Here is a 12,359-nt window from a genome sequence, read left to right as displayed (position 1 = left end):
AACCCAAAGAAGGCTGAAAAGGATAGTGAGGGGATTTAAGGTCATACTACATGAGGTTCAGCTAAAGATTCTGACTTATCATAAGGAAAAGTTTCCTAACAACAATTCTATAAAAGTGGAAGAGTGTCTCAGGAAATAGTGAGTTCCCTGTACCCAAAAGATCTCAAAGGTTGAATAACCACTTAGAAACATTTCAGAGGATTCATGCTTCAGTTAGGAAACAAACTAAAAGATTCTTATCCGTTCTATCCCTGAGATCCTCTGATTTACACTGGAAATGAATGCAAGGCTTGTTTTAGAACAAGTGCCAAAATAACAACTGTATACAAAAGGAGAGCAGTATATAGTCTGCAGTTGTCATGAAAACTATTCAGTAAGAGAAGATCCCGAGCTAAGTTCTGCAGAGTAGGTAGACTTTGGATAAGCAAACCCAAAGGAGGGGAAAAGGCAATTCAGGCTGGGAGAATAGCAGAACAGAAGTTGGGAATTAGGAATGTACATAATATTTTGCAGGGACATTGGAGTAGGGATTTTATTTTGGGCAGAAAATAAGGTTGGTTTGGTAGGATGATGTCAGATTGGGAATGGCTGTGAATACAAAACTTACATACATATATGCAAAGTAGAACTACTTAAGATTTTTGAGCATGAAACTAAGGCGAAGAAATCAGTGTTTTCTTGAAGATTAATTTGGTAATCATTTGCAAGATGGATGGTTTCGAGGTGGAAAAGTCTGGAGGAGGACAAGCCCGGACACTATAATAATAATCCAAACAACAGGTGACAAATATGTTAGAACTTAGCTTTTAGCAGTAAAAAGGGACCCCAGAAACATTTCAAAGCTGAAGTGACTGAAATTAATGACTGAAAGAGGAAAATAAAAAACTGAGGTTTATAACTTAAAGACTAAGAAAATGGTGTCTTGTGTCGTTGAAAGAAATAGAAAGGTTGGGGGATCAAATTTAGGGCAGAGTAAGATAATTTGACATGCTTAATAGAGATACCCCATAGGCAGATGATAGAGTTGAAGATCTAAATGTCAGTGCCATCTACATAAAAGTTATGGCTCAAATTATAAGACAAGATCAATTCACAAAGGGAAAGAATATAGATATAAAAGAGCATATCTCAACTTTTAGCAATCCAGTCTTAAAAGTCCTATTTTTTTTAAATCCAACCTCATACAGAAGCTCCTATATTCATAGATACATTACACCTTTTTCATGTTACATATACATATACAAAAGGCAGCACGGAGAAATGATAATAATAAATAATGGAGAAAGAGCTGGCCTCAGAATCAAGAAGACCCGGGATCAAATCATGACTGCCGGCTAGTGTGATTAGTGTCACAGGTAAGTGGAAGTCACTTAACCTCTCAATGTCTAAGGTGACTCTTTAAGACTACAGGCTGTGGAAATGGAAGTTATCTAAACTAAGAAAAACACAAGACTGGGTCATTCATATTATTCTTTATAACAAGCATGTAACCTATTCAAGTTAAACATCCAGTTTTCTGAACTTATACTAACACTAAACTTCTAAGGTGATACATAATGGAACATTCTTGGACAAACTGGTATTGATTCCCGTCATTTAGGAGGTTTAAAAAATTCTTACAAAATCTAGTTAGGAATCATTGAGAACTCTCTATGACTGAATCAATAATGAAGAATATAGTCTGTTATGGTATATTTATAAAACTCTACTAACTGGAGATACAAGTCTCCAGAGACTTAAAATTGAGCATAATTACAGGACAATGGAAAGGGACATAGTAGGTGTAGGTAGGTTGTAACACATAATAAATTAGTAAGTATACAGATCAAATCTGTCATAAAAGAAATATAAGTGATATAAAGAAGACAGTCTGTTCATGTGGCAAGAGGGAGGTATAACAGTTAGATGTTCCACTGGTATCCATATGCTACTGAGAGAAAACAAGGAAGGTTCCCCAAGCATTGAGTGGTGAACTGGGGTGAACTCTTTGGAGGACATGGACAAGGGTCGAACAAAATGGGAAGATAAGGATGAGTTGGGATCTACATTAATGAGAGAATATCCATACTGGTGAGACTACAGATCCAGTGGAGTCTTTTAAATAGTGAGTACTCTAAAAAAAGTTATGTGAATCTTTTTTTCAAACAGCACAGAATGTCACGTCTCAGTTACTAAACACAGGAGAAAGAGCTTAAGACCCAAAGTTCTAGAAATTAGACTTGATGCAATGTGATTGATTGATCAAATGAGCAAATGAGAGGAAAACTGGGAATGACAGACTGGCCAGCACTTTAGAATCTTAGAAATGAAGAATTCATTTAGTCTATGCTTAATATTATTTAGAACATTGCTTAAAAGTGGTGATTCAGTCTCCATTTGAAGATTTCCATTGATGGGAAATTCACTACCCCTTGAAGCAGCACATTTCACTTTTAGATACATCTAAATGTTAGGCAGTTTTTCTTACTGAATCTATAATGTACGAGCAAAAAAAGAAAATGAGCTGATCACATGGCAGGAGTGAGGAATAATAGTTACATAGCCTGAATGCTCCAATGGAATCCTTGTGATACTAGAAGAAAGTGAAGAAGGTCTCCAGCATATTAGGTGATGAATTTATGGGAAAATATGACCAAGAGTTGTATAGGATGGTTAAGTACGGATAGGTTTTAATCTGCATCATTGCAAGGAATATTCACATCAATGAGATCATCATTTTAAGCACCTGAGTCTTGAATACTATCTCACTATATATTCTGTCCATTTTTGTCCTAATTCTGTTCACCAGGACTAAGCAGAAAAAAATTTAAAATTCTTCTTTTTGACAAATCTCCAGATATTTGGTGACAGTAATCCTAGCCCCTAACTCACAACTCTTCTCTTCTCCAAATAAAACTTCTCTAGTTCTTAAACTGATATCTCATATAGCACCCTTCTGGGCCTGGAGTCAGGAAGAACTGAGTTAAAATCTGGCCTCAGACACTTACTAGCTGTGTGACCTTGGGCAAGTCATATAACCCTTGCTATGCTTCAGTTTCCTCATCTGTAAAATGGGAATAATAATAGCACCTACCTTCCAGGGTTGTTGTGAGGATCAAATGAAATAATAATTGTAAAGTACTTAGTACAGTGTCTGACATATATATATGGCAAGTGCTATGTAAATGTTAGTTATTATCAAGTTAACTTTACCATCTTAGATAGGTACAGTTCGTCAAATATCCCTTCTAAAATGTGATACTTTAAACTCAACACAATAATTTAGATTTTTTTTTTGCCCAAGGCAGAATATAATGGAATTATCACTTATCTCTCCGGTAACATTTCTGTTCATGCCAGCCTAAGTAGGAATTAATTAAAACTCTTAATTTTCACATGAGAAACTTTCTAGTCACACTTCCATCATTCTGTACTTGTACAATTTTTTTTTAACTCAAGCATAGGATTTTAATTTATCTGTTAAAATTTCATCCTCTTAGTTGTAGCTCACCATTTTAGCCTTTTGAGATCTTTTTTTGAATTCCATGGTCCTCTATTCTTCTCTGCTTTTTATATCATTCAGAAATCTGATAAGCTTTCATTCAAGTCGTTGATAAAAATGTCAAATTGAACTCAAGGTAATAGATATTACCTATCATTTAATGGAAGCTATTCTTTAAGAAAGTTAACAGATACGGGAGAAGTAACAAGAAGCAGAATAGACAAGAAATTAGAAAACGGAGGAAAAAAGGGAAAAAAGTAGTGGACAGAAGAAGAAGGTGGCTTCGACAATCAGAGGGTTACAAAGAAGATGGGGACTAGCACACATTGACAGCAAAAAGAGCAGAAACAAAGGGGTAGAAAATAGAGTAACTCCACAGAGAGACTTGTAGGGAAGCACCATGTCATACTAAAGGCATAGCCACATAATAATAACTGCACTGTGTGCAGGAAAAATAGTCATTTAGATCTCAATAATTATTAACTTTGGTATAATGCTAAAAGTTCACCATCCATAAGACAATTACAAAGTGCGTGGGGTGTGTGCGTGTGTGTGCATGAACTTGAAATCACATAGGCTTTCTTGTGTGATCTATATTCTGTAATGTCAGGGGCAAAAAGCCAGCATAGTTGCAGAAGCCCATAAAGAACTAAAATGCTACTGTTAAAGACACTTCAGCCATGGGACAAAGATTCTGTTTCTAAACATTGAACTGTTCAGAAAAGAACAGTTTGCGTCTGAGGATATTCTGTTCATTTCCCTGCCCTTCAAAGTTGTCTCAATGATTCTACTTATAGAACTAGGTTGTTCTATAGACTAGGAAATATTATGGAATAGATTTAATGAAAAAGTTGATGTATCATATAAATACTATGCAGAACTTTCACTTTTGTTATAGCATTAACTGATTGACTCAAAGATGCGTTGTTAAGTTTTTATTTAGCCTGAGGTGAACATATGCAACTAAGATCAAGGAAGGATTATTAGATTCAATTCAACAAATATTTATGAAGTACCAACCACCATGTGGTAAGCCCTGGGTGTCTTAGGTGCTAGGGAGATAAAAGCAACCTTCTCTGTCCTCAGGGAGCTGACATACTACTAACAATTAAGGCTTGCCTAGGAGGCAGCTATTTGTGTATCTTTAAATCTAATACTAAATCATACTAAAAATAAGACTTTTTTTGCTTTGTTATTTTCATAATGCATTCTATTTTTGTGAAAAAGGCATAATTCTATAGAACTAGGTAAGGATCCTAACTGATCTAAGGCTTGGTATAATAGGACCTATACTAAGTGTCTTATCATTGTTTTGTAGAACAGGATGGAGAATCAGTCAAAAGGGGCAAGGGTCTAAAATCTGGCTGGTTAGAAAGGATACATACGGTGGACAGAGAGATAACAGGTAGATTCTTCCTTATATTTAGCTATAATTTGCTTCCCCATAACTTCACCAAAACCTATTGCTTTTGTTTTCCAGAACAATACAGAATAAAGATTTTACACAATAGCCCTTCAGACATTTGCATATAACTCTCATATTCTTTCTTAGTCTTCTATTCTCCAAGCTGAATATCCCCAATTCCTTCAACTATTTCATATATGAAAGTTTCCAGAACCACTCCATAGCCAAGTTGTTCTCCTATGAACTCACTCTAGATTGTCAATATCCCTGCTAACATATGGCACCCATAATTGAACACATAATTTGGACGTAGTTTTGCCAATGTAAAGAAAAAATGATTATTACTGATTCAAATGCTATCTTCTTTCAATGAAACTAAAAATTGTGTTAGTTTTCTTGAGTATGTGGTAACATTACCAACATACTATGCTTGTGCCAAAACTAAAAGATATACTTATATATGTCTATAGTATTCCTATGGTTTACTAGTCTACTAAACCAATCAAAAATAGGTTGGCTGTGGAATTAGTACAAATTCTTGTCTGCTAAGCCAGAGACAAGATAAAGACTGCAGAATAGACACCGATGCAAGATACAGTAGTAAAATGCAAATTCAATTATTAGAATTCATATTCTACTATACTTAAGTGAAATCTAGCCTTCCACTGCCATATTCTAGTCATGAATCCCATTACATGAGTTCTGTTATACTGAGGTATCCATCTTTACCTCTTTGTGTTACAGTTTCAAGTTTATTTTCTGCGCAACTTCTACTTTGTATTACTGGCATATTCACAATAGAAGGTGCCCAGTCTGTTATTTTCGCTTTGGAGGTGCTGGACACTTCTTTCTCTTTCAAGGCTTTTAAAAGTTTCATTGTTTTTCACCTCATATTAAGCAATTCCATTATGCATATTTTATTTTAGGGCATTCTACTCCTTCCTCCTCATATTTCCATTTAATCTACCTCCCCCTTCTCAACTGGGTCAGGGAGTTTCCTTCCAAACAAATTCTTTTCAGTTTCTATGATACATATACTTGGTTGTTTGATAGGGGCCTTCTGTTCAGTATTATAAGCTATGGTCCAGAAAACTAAATCTTGTTGACATCATCTTTCCTCATCCTTACTTCCTCATCTGAAGTCAAAGCTTCTGATAGTTCCCCTTTGTCTACTAAACAGAAGCTGTCTGTGGTCTGGCTCAAATCTATCTTCCTTCATTAATTTCATATTTCAGGCAAACTAGACAACTAGTACATTGTTCCTTGAATTCATCTCATGTTTTTCCATCTTAATCTTCTTGCTCACACTCTTCCTCCTTCACCTGGAATGTCCCTTTCCTCCAACCAATCCAAATCTCACACTTCTTTCAAGAAACAAATCTCAATGGCCACCATCTTTATTTTATTTTCTCTGATCCTCTCCAGGGAGAATGAACCCTTCTCTCTTCTGAATTTTTCTAGTACTTTTATACTTCCATGATGTCACATCACATTCTCCTTGGCATTAGAGTTGGGTATATATATGTTTTATAGACCTTACTAAACTGTAAGATCTTTGGGGTCAAAGAACATCACTTATATTTGTGTCCTTATAGCACCCAGCCCCATAGAGGACACTCAGGGGATGTTTTTGAATTAATGATCTTCAATCACCAGGAGAAATGGAAATGCCATGTGGAGAGATGTATACACACAAATACCATGTGCATGTGTGTGTGCGTGTATGTATGTATACATGTATGTATGTATGTATGTGTGTGTGTGTGTATGTATGTATGTATCACATCTTTCTGTTTTCCTACCCTGGATTATAATGTCATTGGCAACACCTTCTAGGTTCCTTTTATTGCACTGTGTGTTTCTATATGAACCAACAGAAATGGGTAGTGATGGGAAAGTCTTCATCACACTTCAGAAATGAGGCGCATTTCCTAATTAGCCACATTAGGTTTACATTTTGCTAAATAAATCTCAGCTCCTCAGTAAGAATTCACAATTCATCACAATAATTCTTCTTCGGGGAGGTAAACAGGGTCCTCTCACCTGCAAGGATCCTCTTTGGTGTCTGACTGAGTATGTGATGCTGCTTCTTCCAAAGATTAGAAATTACCCTCCATGGTGAAAGAGTCCCATTACATTGTTCCATAGAGTATGGGTTTCCCCCCTTTTTTTTTTTTAATTATGCCTCACAATCTTCCACTAACCAATATCTTGCCACTTGTTTTCTTTTCTGTTTTTTTAATGCCCAGGAATCCTGATTTCTAATTTCCTATAATATTTCTTCCATGCTTCCTAGGGACCCTTCCTTCTCTCTACTAAGCTGAGATGCAGAGAGGCATTCCTCAAGCCCTTTCACCCTTCCCTCTGGCAGAGATCAGCTTGCACTTGCAGCACACACAATTGGTGTGTGCTGGAAGGAAAGAAGGAAAGAAAGAAGGCAAGCAGGAAGACAAACATAGCACATACCCCGCATGTCACTGCACCAGCTCCCTTGTTGTCCATATTTCCTGGATCTCAAGATGAACTAAGAGTCCTTTGTGGCTCCCCTGGAAACTGCAGCACAGGCAGAGGGCTAGGTCCTCTAGGGAGTGCTCACAGTTCTAACAACACTCTCATGGGGAGATGAGACAAACACATGGAACAATTAAAAGCAGTGCAAGGCAAAATACGACTAAGTGCCAAAATGAATGTACAACAGAAAATAGGTGCTATAAGAGGGCATCAGTGTAGGGCTAGAATGTCTAGGAAAAGTTTCTTGGAGAAGCTGGGTCTTGAAAGAATCTGAATACAGGTAAAGAGGAAGGAAGATGTTCCAGGTGCAGGAAACAGTATAAGCAAAGGAGCACAGGCAGGAATGAGCACAGAATAGTCAGGTGAAAGTGAAGAGACTAGCCTGGCAGGAATGGAGAGTTCATTTGGCCAGGCAGGAGACTTGGGCTTTATCCTAGAAATAATTCTTCCCATTCTTATGATTAGCACCTTACACATTTACAGATAACTTTAAATCTGAGACAGTTCATCTATTCTAGTGCCCTTTGCTCTACAGCAGGGATAGTATCTTTTTATCCATTAATATTTCTCTCCATGGGTAAAAGCCTCTCTTGGATGAAACCAGAGTATCACCTCTACTTCACTAGACCACCAAATTAAACTTGAAACTGATGGTTAGCACGATCTGGAAGTGTTACATACTGACATGTGAACTGCATCCCAGAAATATAATCAAACTGTGAACTGAAGGTGGAACTCTGGCTCACTGGCTATCTTACTGGCAAACTCTGGGGAGTTTAGGGCTTGCAAACTGAACACTGGTGATATTTTAGCTCCCGTCATTGGAAGCAAAGCCCCAAACAGAAGCAAATCGAAACCTTTTGCAATTACTTAGGGATCACAGTCAATGATGTCATTTCAATGGCTAGATCTCATCCTAAGGGAGCTCTTAATGATGATGACTGAATAAAGCAATCTACACTTACGGATCTACTAATGACATCATAAATTTCCTTTAAGTTATAGAGTTAACAGTTTTCAAGAAAGATGCTCCAAGGAAAAAAATAAGTAATTTTTACCAGAGGAATCATATGCCTTGCATTTTTTTCTCCCCACATTCCATCTACTTCCAATAAATGACTTCACTCTCTAGCTTTCAGACAGACAATATACTGAGCACCCAAAATTGTAAATATGAATATAAAAATAGTTTAGGATTAGACTACTAGTATCCAGTAAATTAGTGAAACTGCAAAATAACCAATCATGTAAAGACATGCTTATTTACATCAAATCATAACATAAAGCTATACAAGTCTATTTGAAAATGCATATTTCAATCGAGTGCTTGTGCATTTCCACAGCATACACTACAGAGTAAAGAGTTGTGGCAACTGAATAATAATTCCATGCTTTATATTCACTCAGTCAGGTCTCTTTGAAATGTACCAAATAGAACACAGGCAATCTCCAACTTATTAAGGATCAATTTACAAAGTCAATTTGGAAAATCAAATGCAAGAAAGACCCATTTTTCCTTCCACACTATCACGTGGGATCTCCTTTCCTTCCTCTTTCTCCTTCTACTCTCCACTGACTGATAACATGGGAACATAAACACATATACACAGGGTTCTTGCTTCTTTCCTTGCCACAGAACAATCCAGAGCAGGGTCTCTGGTAGCTGGACTTACGTGGTTAAGAGGAAGAAAGAAGGGAAGGTAAATCTCAGTGGCTATTACTTTGCCTTTCTCCAGCCCCAACACTGCTGTCCATTATCTCTGGTCAATACCCCTTATCTCCTGCCCTAGGCCAGCTTCTGTGATTGTATATCTGGACACCAAGAATACCCTGAGCATGGTTTTCTTCTGAAATGAAGACTTTCATAGGATCATAGATTTAGATCTGAAGGAACCTTCAAGACCAATCACCTAGTCCAACTCCACCATTTTATAAATGAGTAAACACCCTTGGAAAGGTTAAATGACTTGTCTAACTGGAACCAAGGACCCAAGAATCAAAGTCAAGTATTCTTTCCCAATCTTTCCCAATGTATCAAAAGGCCTCTTTTGCAGTCCTTTGTGTACAGAGATCTGCCATTAAGTACCTACATATGTCTGTCTTTCTCTGCAAAGACAAAGTTAAAAAATGAAAGGGGAGAAAGGGAGTTTTGGAGAAAGATGTTTTAATCCTTCAGTGTTTCCCTTTGGTAAATTATTTTTAAAAAGGTTGAAAACCTATAACGGTTGTTCTACACTGGATCAGAGAAGGAGAGAAACCAGAGTTGGAAGCAAAAGTGGAAGTGACAGAAAGGGAAGTGGGCCACTCTCTTTGGTAGTTCGGTTCTATGATACATTTGATACATTTAACAATCGCAATAACATTAAATAATGATAGCTAACATTTCTATAGCACTTACTATGTGCTAAGTACTGTGCAAATATCATCTCATCTGATCCTCACCAACTCTGGAAAGTAGGTGTTATTACTAAGGCAAATGGAGGTTAAATGACTTGCCCAGGGTCACGGAGCAAGTAAGTGTCTGAGGCAGGATTTGAACTCAGGTCTTCCTGGTTCCAAGCTCAGTGCTCTATTCACTGTTTCACCTAGCTGCCTGGTACATTATAGATTAATCAGGCTTTTCTAGGCTGGCCTAAGATACTATTTATCATGTGTAGTACTATTTTTATAAAGAAAAACACTTCTAATTCCAAACAAGTGATTTACTAATGAGATTTTAAAATATTTTAAGTTGGAGACTACGTGCATATAACCATTTTATAAGATTTAGACTTTTGGTATATATTCATATTAAATAACAGTAATTATGCCACACTAACCAATTTCATGAAATTAGACTAATTTCACCTTCACAGAAAGGCCAAATAGGATTTAATTTACCTAAAACTTTTGTTATCCTGAATAAACTCAAACTCAATAGTCAATCAAAGAGAATCGAGCAAATAAAACAACCTAATTTTACCTCCACCCGGGACCATTTTCCTTTGCAATGAAACAAGCAGATTTTCCCACAGAAAGGTAATGAAACAAAGTACTCAGATGTCATGTTCTGTAAAACAAAAATGCACAATTTCATTTTACTCCCCAATAAAAATCTGACTACCATAGTACCAGTACACAAATAAGTGATTATGTAATATCAACATGTCAGACCTGCTGCTTATATAAAACTTTTTTTCCGTGGAAGGTATTGTACTAGATCAGGGGTAGGGAAGCTATGGCCTCAAGGCTACATGTGGCCTTCTAGGTCCTTGGGTGCAGTCTTTTGACTAAGTCCAAGTTTTACAGAACAAATCTTTTAATTAAGGGGATTTATTCTGTGAAGTTTGGATTCAGTCAAAGGGCGGCCCGTGAGGACCTAGACGGACACATGTGGCCTTGAGGCTGTAGGTTCCCCACTTCTGTACTAGACGTATCAAAGGCGCAAGGAATGGTTGTGCAATGTTTCTAAGCATTGTCTCGATAGAACAACAGACCAATTATGATATATTAATAAAAACTAGCATTTACATAGTGCTATAAGGTTTGCAAAGTGTTTTAAAGTCATCTTCATAACAACCCGGGAAGCAGGTGCTAATATTATCCCCATTTGCATATGAGGACACTGAACCACAGAAAGGTTAAGTGATTTGCCCAGGGTCACACCTCTACAGCAGATGTCTGCGGTAGCATCTCAACTCAGGGTTTCCTGACTCCTGGATTAGGACTCTATCTGCTGCTCTATGTTGCTGCCTCTTTTTAATTTTAAATTAAAAATTCTACACTTGAGTTAAAAAAAAACCAAAAACTTCACAAGAATAGGAGGGGGGAGCTATTGCTAAAAAATAGGTAATATGAAAAGAACCTGGGATTTCAGTAAACTGCAAGCTCAGAGTTAAAATGATTTTGGGCTGCATTAGCATAAGCACTGCATACAAAATGATGGAAGTTATAGTACATGTTTATTTATGTGTCTACTTATATGCCAGGAACCATGCTAGTCCCGCTGTGCTCTGCCCTGAAAGACAACATCTGGAATAGAGGCATTATATTTGAATCTAGGTGTGGCATTTAAGAAAAATGTCGACAAGCAGGGGTTTTTAACCTAAGGTCTAGAGAACCACAAGGAGTCTATGGATAGAATTCAGGAAAGCCCTAGAATTTAGAAGAGAAAAAATGTATAACTTTATTTTTAGTAATCTTTGTAATCCTATATATTTTGTATATTTAAAAACATTATTCTGAAATGGGGTCCATGGGCTTCTTCAGACTGCTAAATGGGGTCCATGATACTAAAAAAGGTTAAGAAGTCTCTAAACTAGAAGATGTTCATAAGAAGTTAGTCAGGATGGTAAGAGGAGTAGAAGTCATGCTATTTGTTGTAGGGACTGGGAATGTTTAGCTGGAAAAGAAAAAATCTGGGTGGGACATGCTATCTGTTTTCAAATATGTGAAAGGCTGGTATAAGACATAAAGATCAGACTTATTCTATCTGGCCCCAGAATCCAAGCCAATAGTGAAAGTTATAGAAAGTCAGATTCAGAAAGGTATTCCAAATTTGAATAGTCTTCAAGTTGAAATTGGATACCCCCCTCTTAAGGATGTTAACAGAGATTCAGGTTTTGTATCTGGTTCGGACTAGAATGGCTTTTGAAGTACCAACACTGAGAGTATATGTGATAGTTAAACACTTTCATTATGCGGCAGCAATCCATAGAATGACACATACTATCATGAAAGGTATGTAGGACTCTGCTTAAACATCTGAGATTTATTCTGGAAACATAGAGAAAATGTTAGAATCCTTTTCTATTACATAAAATTAGAGACAAAATATACTGCTCTCTTCATTGATCTGCCCCATTTGACAAAGATTATGGAAACTCAACTCCAAAGCAATTATTTCAAGGTAACTAAATAACTTGGTGTTATTAAATATACTTTCACCATGTATAAACAGTTCTCTTAATATTGAAAGGCATA

General features: G+C 36.8%; 1 protein-coding gene across 4 annotated transcripts in view; it reads right to left on the bottom strand.

Moving 5' to 3' along the window:
- The window catches only part of TDRD7 (tudor domain containing 7), a 116,262-nt gene that overhangs the window by 15,800 nt on the left and 88,103 nt on the right, over positions 1–12,359 (bottom strand). For all 4 annotated transcript variants that reach the window (XM_027859037.1, XM_027859036.1, XM_027859038.1 and 1 more), the window contains one exon: positions 10,360–10,446. In XM_027859037.1, the coding sequence (XP_027714838.1) occupies positions 10,360–10,446 (87 nt within the window). The remainder of the gene's footprint in view (positions 1–10,359; positions 10,447–12,359) is intronic.

The sequence above is a fragment of the Vombatus ursinus genome, unplaced genomic scaffold (assembly GCF_900497805.2).
Source record: "Vombatus ursinus unplaced genomic scaffold, bare-nosed wombat genome assembly UNPS02014158.1, whole genome shotgun sequence".
Lineage (NCBI taxonomy): Eukaryota > Metazoa > Chordata > Mammalia > Diprotodontia > Vombatidae > Vombatus > Vombatus ursinus.
This window is presented reverse-complemented; position numbering and strand designations above follow the sequence as displayed.